General features: G+C 36.7%; 1 protein-coding gene across 1 annotated transcript in view; it reads left to right on the forward strand.

Moving 5' to 3' along the window:
• The window catches only part of ADAMTS6 (ADAM metallopeptidase with thrombospondin type 1 motif 6), a 154,430-nt gene that overhangs the window by 91,879 nt on the left and 41,059 nt on the right, over positions 1 to 21,492 (forward strand). The window contains exons 12-13 of the mRNA XM_063295602.1: positions 7,363 to 7,470; positions 19,551 to 19,696. Coding sequence (XP_063151672.1) covers positions 7,363 to 7,470; positions 19,551 to 19,696 — 254 coding nt within the window. The remainder of the gene's footprint in view (positions 1 to 7,362; positions 7,471 to 19,550; positions 19,697 to 21,492) is intronic.

The raw sequence follows: 21,492 nt of genomic DNA on the forward strand, positions 1-21,492 counted from the left end.
TTTTGGAGGAAATCTAAATAGTAGATTAGTGAAAGAAAGGATATAACTGAGATACATATTTAATAAATTATTATTGTTAATATAAGCATGTGTTACAATACAGATAGTATAAAAAATAATTTACAGACAAAAAAAAGCAAATTGAATGACTAAAGTATGAACACATGCTTCGATACTCTACTAGTTCCAACAATGACCTGAAATCTACTAGATTTTTGTCCTGTATGTAAGATCAGCAATTTAGTTAAGTTACAATTATTATAATAGCTAAAAATAAGTAGGAACAGATAATGCCTCATTATCTAACAGAATGCAAGAAGATACTTGATTATTCTGTGTTTTTCTTAGCACTTAGACTGGTGACTTAGCACTTAGCAGAACAGATTGGTGACTTTCCCAATTATCTCCTAACACATATATTAAAAGTTGGATCTAATAATAACCATTTTAATGTTTATTTTTATCTGTGAAAGGTAAGATAACAATTTTTAAAACTTTGGTTTACTTAAACCAGATATCAAATAGAATAAAAATAATATTGGATATTGAATTCAACTGAATTTAGAATATTTCTAGTATTGTTGCATTTAATTGTTTACATATTTGAATTTAAAAGCTAAAATTACCTCTTAAGCAAGTCTTTTTCTCTTCCTTGTGTCCTTAAGTCCCCCTTTATTTAATGTAGCAATATAATGTAGTCAATATTCTTATGTGCAACTTAAACTACTGCAAAATCCAATCTACTACAGTAGTGTGTACTCTAGGAAAAAAACCTGGTAGATGATTTAAAATCTGATTGACTTCCTGAGCAGAATATTAAACAACTCTATCCTATTTCACAAAGAGCTACCATCCTGAAAAATAATGGCATTCATTTGAATCTGAAAAAAAATATTTTAACTGAGTTCTATTTCAACAATTCATAATTTTGGTGTCTGCAGCCACTTCTTCTCACTTCTGAGTTCTCTCAAGTTTGATTATACTAAAACATGGCCAATAGTAAGACTACTGGAAAAATGAAACAGCTATAATTACTGGTCTTTCTGATCCAATACATCATTTCAGATGACCCAAGAAACAGGATTGGATGCTAACATTTGACAATTAATAGTCTTACAACTTGAAAAATGGTGAAAGGTCCCCTGTGCAAGCACCGAGTCATGTCTGACTCTGAGGGGACACCGCTTTCGTGACATTTTCTTGGAAGACATACAGTAGGTGCTTTTATGAACAAACAGTATTTTCTTACAGTATAGTAAGATAACCTATTCTTGGTTATTGTACTCTGTGTTGCCTATTGTTGATCATGCACCATAGTTCTCAATAGTTTCTTCTGAAATATCAGCCTTTTCACCAGAAATTCTTCAGTATTTTCATCAGAGATATTATTCTGAAAGATTTCCTTTTTTACCTTTATTTATTATGAATTCTGTTACTGCAGTCATGGAAGGACAAGAAGAAACCTTATTGTAGCATATAATATATTTCCTCATTTACAGTTATAGGCATGTTCACAGATCAATTTGCAACTGCAAGCAACACCATCATCATCATTCTAGTGTTTTCCCGCAGGTGCAGGGTCTGCTTTTTGGATCAGCGAATGCCATTTCACATGATCGAACGCAGCAGCTGGAAGCAACAAGATGGAAATAAATGAGAACTGCAGCCTTTAGATGAAAAGATTCAGTCTGCGCTATCCCACTTGCAAGTTAATATGGTTCAGGCAAAATTAAGTGATTCAGATGAAGAAGCAGGATGCAGCTCCATTCTGCAGCCAGCAAACTAAAATCTATCCATTTTGCTGGCTGAATGAGATAGAAAACTCTAAGAAATTTCTGTTTTGCAACAGTAGATACAGATAGAAGTGCTGAAATGTAAAACTATACATTTCAGAGTTGGCTAGTTCAACTTATTTTATACATACTTACATTTAATTAGCTAGATTTTTAAAAATAGCTATTGTTCTATGCATAAGTGGGAGGAACGCTTCTGTAGCTATTACAACCTCATCTGGCAGTGAATTCAGGTTATTACACATTACACAGTTACAGAGATCAGTGTTCTTTTGAACTGAGTTGAAAGCATTTCTTCCCAATTCCTAAATAATCTGGCATATTGAAAAAGAGTATAGTGGGGCATGGTGCCTAGACTAAACGGAATGCTTTGATTGGGCTACCTAATTGTTAGGAACAAGCAAATAGGTGTTGTCTAACATCTGCAACAGCAGAAAAAAATGTTAATAGATTGGTGACTTTCCCAATTATCTCCTTATTTTCTGATGCAACTGAGTATATGATCATGCAGGAAACATTTCTGAGTGCATCGGCAGAAACAAAGATGCGTGGATGCTTTGCCAGAATTCACTTTGTTTCTAACATTAATCAGAAAACAAAACTGCAATGATGTTAAATCTATCACATCATTTACTGTAATGTTTAGCACCTTCAATGTGTGTAGTATATATTTCTTATTTCTCAGGTTAACTATGTCATATCCATCAAATATTATAACTTATTTCCATAGTGATTGCTTATATATGCGATAAAGGAGCAATACATTTTTTGGGATATTACAGGCTGAGATATAATGACTTGATCTATAATGTCAAAAAGGATGTAAAAAATGAATAGGGAAGGGTTTCTATATCAGTTTCAAACTGATATAATGAATACAGCTCCGTGATCAATGCTAATAGAAAGGGCTCAGAACCTGACACCACTGAAAGGGTTGTTCCAGGTAGAATTACTTCAGCCCCAATTACCAGAGATTCTGACTTTGAATACAATACTAAACCACCTTCCCTATAAAACCCTAATTGGATTCATGTAGGAGGCAAGGACAGAGAGAGGAGGAATTAACATTTGCAAGGAAAATCTCATAGAGTAAATAGCACAGGTCATAAATAGTATGTGGCCTTGAAGTTTCAGGCTCAGTAATTAGGATTGACAGACATTGGCTGTGCTTGGGCAAAGGCTGAGATCATGTCCATTTAAGACTTCATTCAAGTGCTATGAAGTGCAGGAAAAACTTCCCATTAAAGCCTATTCTCATGAGCCTCAAACTGTATTGCACTTGACTGCTGGAATCTTTAATCTGTTGCTTCATACTGACCATGTTTCCACTTTGCCCTTTGAACCCCACTTGCTTTGACTACATGCTCATGTTGCCTTTTGAATCTAGTACATTAGTAGGAAATGCAAGATTTAACTCAGCCTGAATTAGATTGTCTTGCAAATTAATTGGGAGTGCTGCACCAGTTTACGACTTGCTGCAAATGAATGGTCCTACACATAAGGCCATACAACACTGGTGTAATAATCATCAGCAGTTGTGTAGTATGCTGTGAGTTACCATGTATATTTCCATTATAAGTGCTAAGGACACCTTGTACCCTCTCCTCAGTCACATTATCAAAAAGTGATGTCAGTTATAGTACTAGCTTGATAGACAGGACATAATGATAACTCCTTTTTCCTTTTAATGACACAAATTGTATGGTGAAGTAGTTTTAAATTAATAATTATCTCTCTTATTTGCACTGAATAAAATGAATAGATTCATTTAAAATATTCAGTGGGATGCTTTAAATGAACTCAGAGCATCATGTTGAATATCATGAATAAACATTCAGTTAATTATGATATCAGGCAAGCTGAAAAGTTCATTACCTTATTTACAGATGACAGAAGAATCTTATTTTTTAATTTGCAACCAAATACCATAATAGATCTTACGAACACATCTTTCTGTAATAGGTATGTTGCACTGAATAAAGCAGGGATTTGCAATATTTTTCAGGCCAAGGACTTTCAGTAGCAAGTTGGGAGCTACAGTGTATTTCAAAAAGTTGGTACAGCAAAATAAGCAACTGGATGAGGCCATAACAAAAACTAAAATTGAGTAATTTAATTTTTATTCAAATAAATGTTATTAAATACTACTTATGTAATTAGTCCCCTGTTTTAATTATTTTACCTGTCACATTAAATATTACACTTTTATGTTAATTTCTGGAAGGACTCTGACAACCAGACCCAAATGTTTCTGGGGCTACGTAAAGCCCTGGTCCTCAAATTGCACCCTTGTCATCACAGTTAATACTGATGTCTCTACTTGTTCCACTGACAAGATCAACATGGGAGATATTTTGAATAAAAAGGAAATGGACTTTTCAGCACCCTTGTTATCTTATTTAACAAAATTTTTGTTCATGAAATTTAGACATGCTCTGAATTTATTTAAAACACCCACTGAATATTTTAAATGAACCTTTTGGTCAAGATGATAAAGGGATGCCATTAGGCAACAGTAGGCCCACATGAACCATCTGACACAATTCCACAGTTGTCATTTTCTTGAAACGTTTTTCTTCGGAACTCATTAGAACTCAAAGTTCCTGAGCATACCTATTTTAACCAATATTATAGACTTTGTTGTGCAAACTTATAAATTCCTTTTAAGACATCTTTCTGTTAGAACATCGTGATATAGTAAACAAACATACCTTTAACCACTGATTGACTTTCAGACACATTTTCCATCATTCCCCTCTCTGCTAAGTGGTTCAGAACTCCATTACAGTAATTTTTTATATTCATATAATCATCATTGTTTCAGTGGTTGAAATAATGTTGAATGGGATTGTTTGAATTTGGAGGTATATTGCTCAGGAGATCAAATTACAATTATGTATCACAGGTCAATTTTCTTAAAAAAAAAATCCAAGTCTGCTATCTTGAGAATAAATATTCCTTGCAATCACTCTCTGTAAAATTACTCTTTACAAGTCTTTAGAAATATAAAGCGTTAATATATCCACAAGAATCAATGAAGTGATACTTATATAGAACATATAACATAGAAATATAAACTGTTCAGAGGAAGCAACTCTGTTGCAATCACAGCTTTCTGTATGAGGACCTGAGGATCAATAGCAGGAGATACTTGTAGATGATTCACATAAGAATAGAAAGAAGGCTACAGAAGTTAGGTAGGTAACTTAATTTTGGTCTGTGACCAGCTTAAAGCATAATATGACAAAATCCAACCACGTAGATGTAACATACTTACGTGTAAGTAAAATAGTACAGCACTGCCTTTATTAGCAATAAGACTATAAACTAGATCTAAAATGTAAGATTAGATAAAAAAAGAAGGACCATAATTATAAGTGAATTTAAAAACTAGGTATTTGATCTGTAGTGCACTAAATGACCAATGTATAAATAAAATTATACTATAAAATCTAATAATGTAGAATGTGAAACTTCAGTTACAAGTATTCATTCATTCATGCATGACCAAAGATAGAAAAAAGGGGTGGGGGGAGGACTGATGGAACAAATAAGAAGATATTACTCATGTAGGCCAGAAGTCAGTTGTTTGTGCACATTCACAGTTGTTTTTGTTAAAGTTTATTTTTTATGTTTTTGAGTGCTGTAAGTCATGGCTTAACAAATAATAATGCATAAAGTCATGACAACCTTAAATATAAGGCTATTTCATCATGACCAGGTCCATATGAATATGCCACTGAATAGCAGAAGTGACCACATGTACCTCCATATCAAAAGCTAATTTTGATTTTGAAATTCTTGAAATTCCAAGTTCCTTTAAGGAATTTTGAGCTGCAAATCTAATGCAAATGAACATAGCAAGCACAGAAAGGAAGTAGTACTGTAAATTTAAATGTTTTAGAAAAAAATGCATATTCACACTACCTTCAGTTATTTCACAATTATTTGCCTATGAAATTTGAACTCCATCTAACAACAGTTTGAAGCATTCTACATAGTTTAAATTACCACTTATTTTGAGATGAAAGAATTGAGTCAAGACTATTATCTAAATTTATTTTGATGACTTCACTATACCTTTTAACAGTTACCTGATTACAAAAATTCAGCACAAGAACCTTTCTCTGTTGTTGAGTACACATATGGTGAAAGCTTTTTTGTTGAATTTCTGCTGTTAGACATTGGAGCTTTGCTTAGAGAAAAACATGGTAGCCCTAGTTAGAAACCCTTAATATTGATTTATACTGATAGATGCCTTTTGATTCTCTGAATTCTATGTAAATAAATTAGGAGTTGAAGTGAATGGAATATTGCTATTCCAGTTTGATCATACTATAAAGGCCTCACAGTAGTTTTTTCCCCAGACCTTTATTGCTGGAACCATAATGGGAAGTAAATCTCCTCAGTAGCAGATGGCCTTTTTTTTTTCTTTTCTGATTTGCTAGATTTATTTATTTTCTGTCCTGCCTTTATTATTTTTAGAAATAACTCAAAGTGACGAACATACGTAATACTCCTTCCTCCTCCTATTTTCCCCACAACAACAACCCTGTGAGGAGGTGGAACTAGAACTCTCGGTCTCCTGGTTTCTAGCTCAGCACCTTAATCACTAGACCAAACTGGGTCTCCGCAGTACTTCTAAACTTCTTGGGAAAATCTGCAGGAAATGGTCAGTAAGAATAATTATGACCAGATACAAATCTTGCACAATGCTTTCCTCTCTCCAAAACTGTGCTGTGGAACAGAATTACTTCACTTCCTTTATGCAGTGCTGTTTCCCTAGGCACTGACACTACATCAGTATCCTATTATATTTAGGGATGATGAATTAAGACCTGTATCCAGAAGAGTGGAAGAGTGTTCTTTATCTGGTGAGGCTAAAGATAATCCCTACTCAGTCAAATGAGATTGAATTCAATCTCATTTTTAGCAAAGGGATGAAGTGGCCCTGCCTGGCTAAGAAAACATTTGTGGTTTCTACATCTAAGATTATTAAAAAATGCATTGCTTGGCAAGGCAGTAATCAGTCCCACTGGCAATCTCTTTTTCTAGGCCTGGAAGTTTCCTGTTCCTATGAGAGACCTGTGGTGAATCATGCAAACAATTTCCCTAGAAGAAAGGTTATTTCCGTACACAATTCAAGATTTATGTTCATAATGTCATATTTTGTTTGTAGGATATTATAGATCCAGGGCCAATTCATGCAACCCATTTTGGGATTTGTGTGCGATGAATGAGACATTTGCACTGTGAGGTATTACTATGACGGACTTTCTGCACATGGCTGAAAAGAAATGTACAGTACTATTAATTAGGCTTGTGGTGAATGATTCAAGCAATTTTACTGAATACTTATTCAGAAAACGATATAACTTGGTTTTTTAAAAGTGTGACTTGTTTCATCCTAATAAATATTCTAAAATTTATTTCAATTTGTTTTTCTTTTCTTTTCTTTTATATGCATCTAGAGCACTATCTTGGACTTTCAACACAAGTATATTTTAAGGAGCATTGAATACATATTATTCAGTTATTCTGAACAACTTGCTTCTGCCTTCTTTCCCAGGAAGTGTGTAGAGAGCTTTGGTGTCTCAGCAAAAGTAATCGCTGTGTTACCAACAGTATTCCAGCAGCTGAGGGTACTCTTTGCCAAACTGGGAGCATTGAAAAAGGGGTAAGTTTAAATGTCTCTTAATCTACTTTATCCTATTTATAGATTTCGCAGGGCACAGAAAGGTTCAGAAGACCAAAAAAGATGATTAAGTGTGATGTAAGAATTGATAAACACAGAATCAACAAAACAGAATGATCTTTCTAATTCACTTTTTAAGTATATAAATCTTAATGGGCTCTTTCGATGTAGTCTCATTGTATAATCTTAGATGTGGATGCGTGTCTGTTTAGGAAACAGATAGAACTGTCTACATTCTCAGATGTAGCTTTTTTCCCATGCTTTTGCTCTGAAGGCATTATAATGTTCTTGCAGTGTGTGAGATGCTGTGAAGAAAAATTAAGTAATTCAAACAAAAGTGCTCGTGCTGGCTAACAAAGCACTTGGTATGACTGATTGTATTGAAGGTCTTTCTCATGGTCCAGAATAATTTCTCTCCCTTCTATAGCATCCATGGTATTTAATTAAAATGGCAAAACACACACAGACACACAAATACCACATTTTTCTGCAACCGAACTTCAATAATCCTCAAATATTTCTGTTGAATTCATTGAAGAAAATCTAGAAACCATAGGCAGAGGAAGGTATCAAATTGCTGCTTTGAAATTCAGTGACTGCTAGCCCTCCTTAATAATACTGTGTTTCTGTTATTATGCCATGGACAAGTTTCAACTACTCTGTAGTAAGGCATGAACACGCTCTTCTGCTTTCATCAGTTGATTGTACTTGTTAATAGAAAACATCTTGTTATAGGTTTGACTCCCATAATTTTGCACTTTTTCTCTGCAATTTTTTTTAAATGCCTCAAGCTTTCTTGAGTGCTGCTTATTTTTTCTAAGCAAGCAGAGTGAATGTGGAAGGCTTTCAGTACTAATGTGGAATTATTATTTTACCTGCCTTGTTAGGAGATGCTGCTGAAAAGTAGTATCAGAGTTCTCCATCACATTATTTGACATACAAATGATTTACTCTGCACCCACTCACTATAACATTAGTCAATTCCAGGAAATTAATATTTTTACTTTTGGAAAATGTTGTCATTGTTACTTAGAATATTTTATAGAAACGTCAGAGATTTCTAGATGGAAGCTTCTAATCTGGTTAGTAGCAACAAATTAGCTTGCAATTTTTTTGAAGTATATGTAGTTTTGATAGTTTGTGGGGCAGAGAGAATGAATACTAAAGGTCTTCCCTTCAAGGGAAGGAAATATTATTCACTTCTAAATAATATGAGGAAAAACAAAGAGGATCCAGAACTATTACTTGATATTTGCATTCCAGATATTTGCAGAAGTGAGCTAAAGCACTCAGTTTTCTTTGAAGCATTTGCGTAAATGTCCTCTCATTTAATAGAGTCGAATGTTAGACTTCTCCAAAGATGGACATGTTCTCAGTATACACATTCTCTTGCTCTCTTGTGGACCAAATACGTGCCGTGGCATCTACATTCATTAAAAAAACATGCTTTGGATGTTCAACTCAGATGAAGCACAAACCAGAATACCTTTACTTGGTATATACTTAGAATCCAATGAGAAAGTCACAAGTGCTGAATCCTACAAGGGACTCCTATTCACTCTCATATAAAGTTTTTTTCAAGGAATTTACATACTATATTGTTATTATTTATTTATTTATCGAAGTTGTCACCGCCCACCTCCTCCCACCAGAAGGACTCTGGGCGGCTGACAACAAAAGTAGTCAATTTAAAACAATAAATATAAAAACTATACAATATATAAAAATATACACAGCATTAATAAATAACTATAAAAACAGCAGTAAAAATGAAGTCCAAGTGGGAAGATCTAACATAGACCATGTATGCGAGGAGCACTCTAGGGTGCCAGCCATCCCCAAGCAGAGCTACTCTCTTCTCTGCCCCAAGCAGGATGGCAGAGCCAAGTTTTCAGGTTCCTCTGGAAGGTCAGGAGCGATGGAGCTAACCTCACCTCCAGGGGCAGCGTGTTCCACAGGGTGGGAGCTGCTGCAGAGAAGGCCCAATTCCTGGACCCCGCCAAACAAAATTCTTTTGTAGACGGGGTCCGCAGCATGACCTCTCTGCATGATTGGCTGGGATGGGCTGATGTAATGGGGAAGAGGCGGTCTCTCAGCTAACCAGGACCCATGCTATGTAGGGCTTTAAAGGTAATAACCAACACCTTGAATTGGACCCAGAAGCAGACTGGTACCCAGTGCAGCTCGCGCAGTGGAGGTGTTATGTGTGCCAATCTAGGGGCACCAAAAATAACCCGCGTGGCTGTGTTCTGGACCAGCTGTAGCTTCCAGATACTCTTCAAGGGTAGCCCCATGTAGAGCGCATTGCATTAGCCTGTGTGGGAGATAACAAGGGCATGAGTGATTTGTATGATTCAACTTGTGGTAGGTGTTCAAATGAGAAACTGAGCAAGACAATTCTGGCTGTATATGTTTCTCTGTGATATGATACCTGCAACACATGGGTGAGGGTAAGGTGCTAGTATTTTCTCATGCCTGGATCTTTAGGGAGTGTTTTATCCATATGTGTGCAAGGACAATCCCAGGTATTTTGCTACATTAAAACATCATATATAGAATAATTGCCATAGGTAAGTAATTATGTTTATAACAGAAGTTTGAAACACAAAATAGTGCCCTTTCAGAGTTTTACAAAGAGTCTAGTTTCAAATGTTTCAAGTGTGACATTGTTCTTTTAGATTAGTTACATAGACTAGTTATTTAAATAAATATAATTATTTCCTACCATGCTGGAAAGAGATAATGCTCTTTATGTCACTGAGTGAGTATAAAAGGAGAGAAAATGGGAGTTTTGAGTGGGAGTTCAACTGAGGAGATGGAAGAGGAAGAAAAGAGAGGAGGAGGAGAAGGAAGAAAGTTCAAGAACCAAGGAAATGGAGACTACTGTACTGAGTAAGGGAGACCAGCTTGACGGAGGTATGTAGGCTCCATTGCCTAGGCAAAAGGGGCTTGCATATCTGCATCGATCATCTTCCTTCCTCTCTACAACAGCTGACTGATTGCTGCTGCTGGCTGTTTTCTAAGAGCTGCTGATGGTCCATTGTATATGATTAGAGATTATTTGCTGCTGACCTAGTTGAGACAGTTTCAGGGGACATAAAAGGAAGCTAGTTCCCCAGAGATTAATCTGACTGAAATTAGCAAATTGGGGAGTTTTATGTGGAAGTATGCAGGGGATTGCCAATCAACTCCAAGCAGCATGGAGAGCAAAAGAAGGTCTGTGGTGATCTGCAAGGTATGTATAATGTTTGTCCTCCTGCTTGAAGAGGTCCCAAATGATACCTTCTGGAAGTGCAAGCTTGTGTCCTTATTGGAGGAGAAAATAAAAGGTCTTGATGAGTTTTTAACTGAAAAACATCATGGAAGATGGTAAGTTCTTGGACAGGAAAAGTAAAGCTCTTCAGAAAAGGCAGAGAAGAAAAACACGAGAAAATATAGGAAGGAAGACTGCTGGAAGTATGTGACCCAAAGAAGCAAGTAGTTTAAAAGGCATTTGATACTGCTGGAATTCAACTATTGATATTCGGCTGTTGCTCTTAGAGACAGTCTACAGCTACCTGAGCATGCCTCACCAACTCTGGCTTCATGGAACAAGGTGGAAAATATTTGGGCCCCAGTGGGTCAAAGAAAGCAAGAACCACTTTGAGAAAAAAAGAGTATGTTGTGATGTGTAATTCCCTGCGCAGAGAAACTGAGACTACTATACACAGACCTGGTATGACACTGCAGGAAGTGTACTGTTTTCCAGTTACCCATTCCCAGGATATAATGGATAGGCTGCTGAGGCCCTTCAAAACCATTAATAACGATCACTTCCTAATGATTTACATGGGGATTAATGTCACTGTGAGAAAACCTTGAATATTTTGTTGACAGTTTTATTTTTCTGAAAGTGGAAGAAATGTCTAATCCTTACCAACTGGGAGGAAATGATTGAAGAAGTGAGGATGCCTGGAACCTTGGGAGAAAGTGACTGTGTTATCCATAATATCTAGGAGAGAAGGAATAGGGAAGAGTCAGGTGTATATTTGGATTCAGAAGAGTAGATTTTGATAAACTCAGAAAAAAGGTAGGCCTGATTTGAAGTCCTGGGAAAAAAGTCTAGGGAGGATGGGAAGTCCTGCAAAGCAAGATACTGATGGTACACTTGCAAACAGTTCCTACTAGAAAGAAAAAATTGTGTATATCTAAAGAAACCAATGGGCATTTTGCACAGAGCTTTCTAAAATGCTAAAAGGAAACAGGGATATATATAGGAAATGTAAGGAGGGGCATATAACCAGAAAATGACACAAGGCAGTTGTCAGAAATCGTAGAGATTGTCTAATGAAGAAGGAGCTGAGGCTTGTGAGAAATGCCCAAAACAACAAAAAACACTTTTCAGGTATGTCAGAAATAAAAGGAAGGGGGAAAGTCTATAGTGTAGCAAGAGTGAACTGGCAACGGTGATGGCAATAAGGCAGAATATCTTAACTTATATTCTACATCTGTTTTCTCTCAGAAGAGAAAAGAAGCCTTAGCTGGCCATCATTGTGCCAATAATGGAAGGAAGAGCTGCAGCTCAGGATAGACAAGGAAAAGGTAAAAGATCACATAGCTAATTTGAATGAATAGGTTACTGAAGGAACTAGTGGAGATTATTGTAAATCACTAAGGGTATCTTTGAAAATTCCGGGAGAATTGGCAAAGTCTCAGAGGACTGGAGGAACGCAAACATTATCGCTGTCTTCAAAAAAGAGAATGACGACTTGGTAAACTACAGACCTGTCAGTTTGAAAACTATATTGGGCAACGTCCTTGAACAGATCATTAAGCAGCATATTTATGAGCACTTGGAGAGGAATGCAACTGTTAACAAGAGCCAGCCTAGGTTTGTAATGAACAAATTATGCCAGACTAAATTTATCTCCTCTTTTCCATAAACTTAGTCATTTAATAGAACAGGATGGATACAAGAGTACCTTGACTTCAGCAAAGCATTTGACAAATTTGTTCATGATATCCTTATTAATAAGTGGTAAAATGTAAGCTAGATGATAAAACCAAACAGATTATTAACAGGAGTAGATGACCTTGAAGGTCCCTTCCAACTCCATGATTCTATGATATCCTACCCAGAGAGAATGAGGACCATATGGCTATCATTTTTATTTGTAGGCAAATTAGGCTGAATCACTGAAGTCTGAGGAAAAAACCTTATGCTATGCATAAAGGCATCTGAAACTGTTGCTGAAAGCAGTAGTTGAGATTCACGCTATTGTATTATTTTACATGATTATAACTATTGCTTAATGGGCTTCTCCTTCTTGAAGCTATTAAAATGTACTTGTGTCATGACACATACTTGTGCCATACTTGTGTCATTTTCACCACTTTCAGAAGTGGTGAAAATGCTCCTAAACAGTATTAAGGATGAATCATATGTAATAAAATTATATAATCATCACCACATGAATTGGTTTTATGAAACTAGCCTAAAAAGAAGAACCTTTATGCACTGAATAATCATTATTAATTTGTTGATTTGGAGGAATTAAAATTCTGATTATTTCTTAGGTCAATAAGAATGACCTTGACAACTGTTCTTTTGATGTGCTAGTTCAATGATAGAATTGTGGATTAATGCAGGTAATTTTTTAAATAACTGCTTCCATAATCCATTCCCATTACTTTTGAGACAGAATCTAAGGTGAACACTTAGAATCAAAGAGCCAAGTTCATCTAGTCCAACCTTCATCTAGTCTTTTATAAAAGCCAAATGTACCCAGTCCTTTAATTGTTCCTCATAGGGCTTGGTTTCCATACCCCTCACTCATTTGTAGCCCTCTTCTGAACTCTCCCTAATTTGTCACTGTCCTTTTTGTACTGTGGTGCCTAGAACTGGACACGGTCAAATCAGAGTCAAACAATTATTTCCTGTGATCTGAGCTCTGTTCTCCTGTTAATGCATCCCTAGATAGCACTTGACTTTTTAGTGGTTGCATTGCACTGCTGGCTCATGTTTAACCTGTGATTAACAAGGCCACCCAGGTCCTTTCATATGTACTATTGCCATACCAGGCCTATTTCATCCTATAATTGTGACTTAAATTTTTCCTACCTAGATGCAGAAGTTTATGTTTCTCCTGGAAGTTTAAGTTCCACCCTATTCATTTCAGCCTGACTGGACTTTTATGAATCTTCTCTCTTTCATCTAAAGTGTTAGCCACTCTCCCAGCTTTGTGTAATCTGCAAACTTTTTAAGGGTCCCCTCAACTCTCTCATCCAAGTCATTGATAAGAATGTTGAACAGCACAGGGGCCCAGGACAGAGCTCTAGAGCACTAGATACTTCTCTCAATGTTGAAAGAAAAACAAGCAGAAATTCAAACAGATAATTTATATCTTAGAAATTAAAGAAAAAAAGATTAATTGCAATGGTATAAGAAATGAATACATCTTCTGTGCTAACACTGCATATATTTTTTCTGAGTTAATTCGACTGACAAAAGAGCAGGGAAATCTGAGTTGTCTCATCATTCTATACTTCCTATGACACATTTCCATTTACTTTAGAGGCAATTGCTTAAATGTGAGTCATTTTGGAGATAGCTAATTCTAGCCCAGAGTTCCACAACTTTCTGATAATTCTTGCTTCATTTGTTAAATTCAAATCACTTACTAAAGATACCAAGCATTTGACCAAGTAGACAATTTAACCTCACTTTAGAAAAATCAAGGTCAACCTGGGAAAAAGAACATTCATCTTCAGTTATCAATAGTCCTGAGAAAAGAGAGCAAAGCAAAGTGTACGCTAATCCCTATCCCCAGTCAGGGAATCAAAGCCCACTGGATGTTTGCACCTCACATAATTACAAGAAGAAAAGGAACAGCTATTAAGGATTAGCCAGTGTGGGCAGTATGTATGTATCTATATTTGAATGTAGATTTTTTTCCCCTGTACTTCTAAGTTATTATGCTGATCATTTGATTGAAATGTACATCTTTTTAAAATGGGTTGATTTGATGCATTATTTAAGAAGGGCAATGTGTTTTTTGATTCAAACATTTGGACTGGCTTTGTTCAGTGGTTTCTTTGGCAAGTGGAATCTTGATTCCTTATTTCATATTTGAGAAACATTGTTAAATGTGTAATTTATTTCCATCTTCTGTGAAACCTGGGTTCTCTCAGCCAAAGCAACTATATGATATTAGCCAAATATGATTCAGCACATCTGGATATCATCCTATAGTCTGCCAATTTTACTTTTGCTTTGGATATGAGACTGCACTTATGGTTTTGATCAGCAATCTCTGCCTAGACAGCAGCAGAGAAAATTGTAGCCTACTGATTTGGGCTAGCCTTTGATGACTATTGAACCTTAGTTACAAATAGCGGCGATCCCTGAAAATTCTTAATTGTCAGGCAATGGAAGGAAAGCAAATATTGTCCCAATCTTCAAAAAAATAAGGAAAAAAGGGGGGAAATGATCGATCAGTCAGTGTGATCTGACATCTGAGAAATTTCTAGACCATATCATAAAGTGATAAATCTGTTACCACCTTGGACAACTTTTAATATTTACACAAAGTCAACATGAATGTATTAAGATCAGATTTTGAAATACTAATTTTATTTCATTTTTTCATCAGCTAACTCCTTTAGTAGGTTATGGGATTGCTGTAGTCCTATTTTAATTTCAGGAACACAATTGATAAAGTATTTCAGGACATTCTAGCAAACAAGATAGTTGCATACTGGGGAAATGGCATATCTATTTGACAGGGTCCACATCAGGTTTGAAAATGGAATTCAAATAATACTCAATAATAGTTCCTCATCAGGCTTGAATAAGGTATCAATTTGAATGCCACAGATCTGATCCTAGTATTCTTCAACATTTTCATTAATGGCTTATATGAGGAAATAGAAGGAATTCTTATGAAAGCTGCAGATGATAAAAATTAGGAAGAATAACCAATAACCTAGAAGAAAGAAATGAATTTCAAAAGGATATTGTTAATGTAAAGAAATGGGCAGACTCTAATTGACAAAATTTAATAGAGACATATGTATAGGTCCTCACTAAGGGGAGATCTAGGATCAGGTGTTCTCAGCTTCAGCCCCACAGTAGAGATGGCAGAATGGTGATTGGCATTTGGGAGGTCCTGCAGCTGACAGTGGCACTGTTCCATAGATAGCTGGATGTGAGGCCTTATATATATGAGATAAACTGGGATTGTGGCTGCTGCACAGCTGTATCCCTACCTCGGTTGCTGGACCTCATCACAAAACTGTTGCTGGAGCCCCCAGAGTTGTGGAACGGTGAGGAGACAGCCCAAGAATTCATGGCTACCATAACAACCAGGATTGTCTCAGGTTATCGTGGGCCCAGCATATATAGGATGCCACATATTGCAACTGTTTGTTTGGTTTTTTTTATCTTGGAGCAATTGAAATATGATCTGAAAATCAGGAACACATTCATCAGATTACTCTCTGGTCTTTGTTGATTTCTCTTGGCTCCTCAGAGAGGAAGCACTTATTAGATCAGTCTACCCAAGATAATTGATGGATCTGGAAGTGTTTCAAAGGGCCCTTAGGAAGTTTCCTAAAACTCTGGAGGGCAGTTCTGTGGAGGTCCTGGTCAATCAATGGAATCCAAGGTTGATGGTGGTTCTTGACAGGATTCCAAGTGACCTTTTTCTATTTGCTAATCCAGAGGGGATGCTTGATTTTCCAAAGAGACCTGGGAGATGAAATGCCAGAGGAGATGCCTAAAGTATTGCTGGTATAAAACAAAGGATGAACACAGCCGAACTTGGGTAAGAGCTCATAAATGAGGCACTCTTGGTGGTAAGAGCTGTGAAGCAGGCTTACTTCTCTACTGTTACTATATCCACAGATAGCCATCTAGCAATTTTATTTAACATGACTGAGAAGAACTGCCACTGGGTCATTGTGAGGAATTTCCTCTGCACCTGGAAAATAAAATACATCTGTATGAAGCAGGTTCAGTTGAGATGACATTGTTTTCTGTAGTTACCTGGGATCAGTTTGAGCTAGTGAGTCCTGAGGAAGTAGACAGGGAACTCTGTGGGGTAAGCCCATCATTTTTTTGGACTAGACCCCTGTCTCTCTTGGCTAGTAAAAGTAGCCAAGAGGGTGACAGGAGGGTATGTACAAGAAGTGGTGAATATGTTCTTAGAAGAGTGGTGGTTTCTGGCAGCCTTGAAAAAAATGCTATTGCACCTCTTCTCAAGAAGCCATCTCTTGACTTAGCTGTCTTGGATATCATCTGGTACTGAACCTTCCTTTTTTAGGAAAAGTGGCAGAGATGGTGGTAGGTGCACATCTACAGAAACTTCTGGAGAAAACAGATTATATGGCTCCTTATCAGTCTACTATCAGGCCTTGGGTATGGGATTGAAGCCTCATTGGTTGCCCTGTTTGATGAACTCTGATGAGACTGGGATGTGGGAGTGTAACCCTTCTGGTCTTGTTTGATTTATCGATGGCATTTGATACCATTGACTGGCATTCTGCTACACTGACTACAAGAATTGGAAGAGTGGGGGAACCATGTTGTAGTGATTTTCCTTCCTGAGCACCTGATTCTAATCATTAGTGGTGGACGGAGAGAGGTAAAGGCCACAATTTTTCTATTATGGCATGCCACAGGGCTTGGCTTTCTCTCCACTTTTGTTTAATATCTACATAAAGTCAGTGGAGGAGGTCATACATTAGCACAGGGTGGGGCAACATCAGTATGCCCCTGGCCAGCAGGTAATGCAGTGGAGATATTTACTTGGTGCCTGGAAAATGTTAGGGTCTGAATGAGGAAGATTTAATTTAAAAATTAAACAGGAAAAATTAAACAGATTTAATTCTAGCAAGACAAAATGGCTATCTGTACAGAAATCTTTGAATTCCAGAGATAATACACCATAATACACTGCTGAGTATCATTACAAAATTCCCAAAACAGTAGAACAATTAAAACAGTTAAGACCCATATAAACAGGCAGCCTGGACTAAAACAACTAGAACAATAAACCAATACATAACAACCACATTAACCCCAGCCCTGGGAACAATATGTAAAGGAAGAATGAATGGGTTGAGAAGATGGAAAAAGACTAAGAAAATCGTGGTCAGTGCAGCTGATGAGTTCCTGAAAAAAGTAAAAAGTTCAAAGGACAAAAGACAATGAATGAATTGATGTATAATTGTGGTAGAAGCAAGAATGGTTTGCAAGAACAAAAATATGTGGAGAGAGAGAGTGAATCAATTGAAGCAAATATTTGTAGCTCATGGTTGAACTGTGGATTCCTTGGTGCTCTCTGGGCTTTGTTGTTTTCTTGCAGACGTTTCGTTGCCAGACCAGACATCTTCAGTGCAAAACTTGCGAAGAATTCTAACTTATTTGCACCCTTTGTGTTGTACTTCAGGCCTCTCTGTGGGATGTTGTGTTCTGCAGTGGATAGTGGGCAGCTGTACATGTTGACCACCCATTCTGGTTCTGGTGCCTCTCTGTTTCTGGAGTTCAATTTAAGTACTGTAGTTTAGGTTGGAGTTTAGTTTTCCTTTTTTCGGCTTGTCTCAGTGATGTGGTCTTGATTGTAGTCAACATGTCGATGTGTTCAGGAGTCATAGTTTGTTCTAGTTGTTCTTTGAGATTGTCTATGGTGTGTTGATATTTGTTTAATCTAAGATGGGCGTCCATGATCATGCGCGTATCATTTTTCACCCACTTTGTTGTGCTATCTTCCATCCAGCTGTGCAGTTTATTGGTGACTTGTATCTGACGCTGGAGGGCAGGACATCCTGTCACAGGCATTCATGCAGAAAGAACAGCTGTTCTTTGGTCAAAGTTTGCCTTCCTGCGAATTTCTCCCATCTGTGTGCTTTCTGGAGCGTTTGACGCCCATATGTGGTACCAATCGAAGCAAATATTTGTAGCTCAGGGTTGAACTGTGGAGTCCTTGGTGCTCTCTGAGCTTTGTTGTTTTCTTGCAGACATTTCATTGCCAGACTAGGCAACATCTTCAGTGCCCATAGTGAATATAGTGAATGATATTGGTATAAACTAGATTCACCTATATTTCCTTTTCTTATCTCATGCCCTTATTTGTTCTGTTTTACTATTTTCTTCTTTCTTTTTATACTTATAAAATATTGCTTATCCCAAAGGTGAATTGTGTGATGTATGTATGCATGTATGTATGACACATAATGTCAAAATGCTGTTTTCACAGGAAAAAGATATGCTTCATTTTTTGCATACATTCCTTCAATTTTATTCAGCAAAACAAAACAAGTAGATTTGGGCTTAAATTAGGACTTTATCATTTTGCTTAATATCATATGAATAAATTATTACAGTTTAAGTAATATATTTGTCTAACCTGATGTCTCATCATTTTTTAACAAAAATCAGATTTAAAACTTCGATGATATTTCTTTTAATATTTCACTCCAGAGAATTATTTACCCTCTGAAAAATTGGCTAATTACTGTGTATAAAGATTTGGATTATTTCTAGTCTCTTGGCATTAGTTTTATTATGTTCCCAGTGTAAGTGTGAATGAAATACTGCTTCAAATTTATCTTCCATTGTAATATCTCTCCTATTTCAGTGTGGTTTTTTATTTGTTTGTTTTAATGGAGAGCCAATAGCTCTTATAAAATTCCTAACTGGAGTTTTTTCTTTGTTTTTCTACTAAATAATTTACCCCAAATACAGGTGTGTTTAAACACTCTTAAAATCTTAATGACTAAATAAGGCTTTAAATCTGTTGCAATTTATTTTAACAAGAGACAGTAAGGTTGTTTATGAAACAGAAAATGCTAGCTTGTAAAATTTTTATGAATGTTAGGAGTTTATGATTCAGGTTTGGTCAACGATAAAAACAAATAGCATTTGCCTGCACCTGTGACTAAACAGACTTAAGGAAAGTAAAACATCTGTATGTTATCAATGCAAGGAATGTTGATGCCTAATGTTGGTCATATATATTTTACTGTCTTGACTATGCTATTAGTCAAAAGCTAATTCTGTGTTTTCTATGAAATCTTTTCAGTGGTGTTATCAGGGAGAGTGTGTACCTTTTGGCACTTGGCCCCAGAGCATAGATGGGGGTTGGGGTCCCTGGTCAATATGGGGAGAGTGCAGCAGGACCTGCGGTGGAGGAGTCTCGTCATCCTTAAGGCACTGTGACAGTCCAGCGTAAGTAGCTAAAGTAAGCCATCGCCAGCAAAAAAGACATATTTGGAAATGTTTCTAAATGTGAATTCATATGTTATTTGTCAAAACGCTTCAATACTATCTCACCTTATCTTTAAAACAAAAACTCATATCAACTATCTAGAAAAAGGTTACTTCATATGCTTTGAAATGTTTAAATATATGCATTAAGCATAGAAAGATTTTACATTTTATACTTAACAGGTAATTTCTTCCTCCCATAGCTACATTTTTGTTAACCTAACTGTTAATAAATTCCTTTTAATGACATATTTAAATATTTATATTATTCATAGATGAGTTGTTTTGCAAATTAAAATACAGTTTAAAGTTTTAAAATGATTTGTCTGTATGAGACACTTAATGCTGATATAGATTATTTTATGCAACATAGCCATCAGTTAAATCCTTTTTCCCAAGAGCACTATTAGCTGTGTAAAATCTTTATTGTTTTCTTTCTTCTTGTTTTGGTGTTCCAAAATAGAAAATTCCTTATTTCGTTGCTTGTTAACTGGGCAGGGAAATGCTTGCATTCATAATGATGTAATTATCTCATTATTCTGAAGAATTGTTCAGATAATGTTTTATCTAATTTCTAATGTCCCGCTTCCAATCTGTTCATTCATTATGCCTAGTAGGTATACTGAAAGTTACTGAAATCAGTAATGTTAATTACTGTCCATATGTCTATCAAAAGTTAGTATGCTTAGAATATGACAGTTTGATTCTGGGTCAAGAAATCATCATAAAGTGGTGTTATGATGTAAGAACACATTATATAATAAATGGCTGATTTCATGTTAAGAGTAAGAAGCACATCTAAAGGCTACTAGAATTTTGGGATAAAAGTTCCCATCATAATTTCAGGTCATTATTATTATTATTATTTAATTAGAAGTGTGAAGATAAAGATGTTTGCATCTTTATATATATACCCCATCATACTATTTTCTGTCATGGTAAATTACTTTATCCAAAGTGCAAAAAGCGAGTTAAAAATAGTAAACCATAGAAATTAAAATTTGAGATAAGAAAAGGAAAAACAGCTAAAACAAGTTTATTCAAACACCATTTGCTGTACTTGGCCACATTTCTATCCTTGCCACTTATCCATACTGGGAGGTTTCAGCCAGCTTCTGACTCAAAAAACAAAACTCTTTCTGAGTCAGAAGGGGAAACTTACCAGGCAGAAACTGGGAAAGCAAAACCCAGAAGTGACTCAGCAGTGCGGGAGAAGTTACAGACGCTGATTGGCCAGTCTTCGGAGGAGGATTTGAATCCTCCAATCAGTGCGCTGGAAAGGCATGCAGCAAAGCACGCGAAGGAGAAGGCAGCCCGATTGGCTGCAGAGGGGAATAGGCGTGCAAGGGATTGGCATAAAAGGCAGACGCGCGAAGAGCAAGCTGCTGGTGACAACTGATCCTTCAAGCTCACAGCCCCAGTGGAAGAGCCCTTACCTGCGTTGGAAACCTTGTCTGTAGCCAGAGGGGAATCAGTGCCTGCATTTCCTATCATAGAGGACCTGGATCCTGCACATGCTGCCACAGATGATCTTCTCCCTGCCAAATCCAGCAACCTCAGGCTAGCATCCAGCTTCAGACTTTGCTGCTGCCATTCTGCGCATTCCAAGCGTGTTCCCAGCCTTGTTCCTAGCTCTCAGCCATGCCCAGGATCTCCAGTCCAGTTTTGTTGTGCTCCAAGCTTCCAGCCTTGCCCAGGGTCTCCACTCCAGTTTCATCATGCTTCCAACTTTGCCCAGAATCTCCAGTCCAGTTTCA

The sequence above is a fragment of the Candoia aspera genome, chromosome 2 (genome assembly GCF_035149785.1).
Source record: "Candoia aspera isolate rCanAsp1 chromosome 2, rCanAsp1.hap2, whole genome shotgun sequence".
In the NCBI taxonomy this organism is placed as follows: domain Eukaryota; kingdom Metazoa; phylum Chordata; class Lepidosauria; order Squamata; family Boidae; genus Candoia; species Candoia aspera.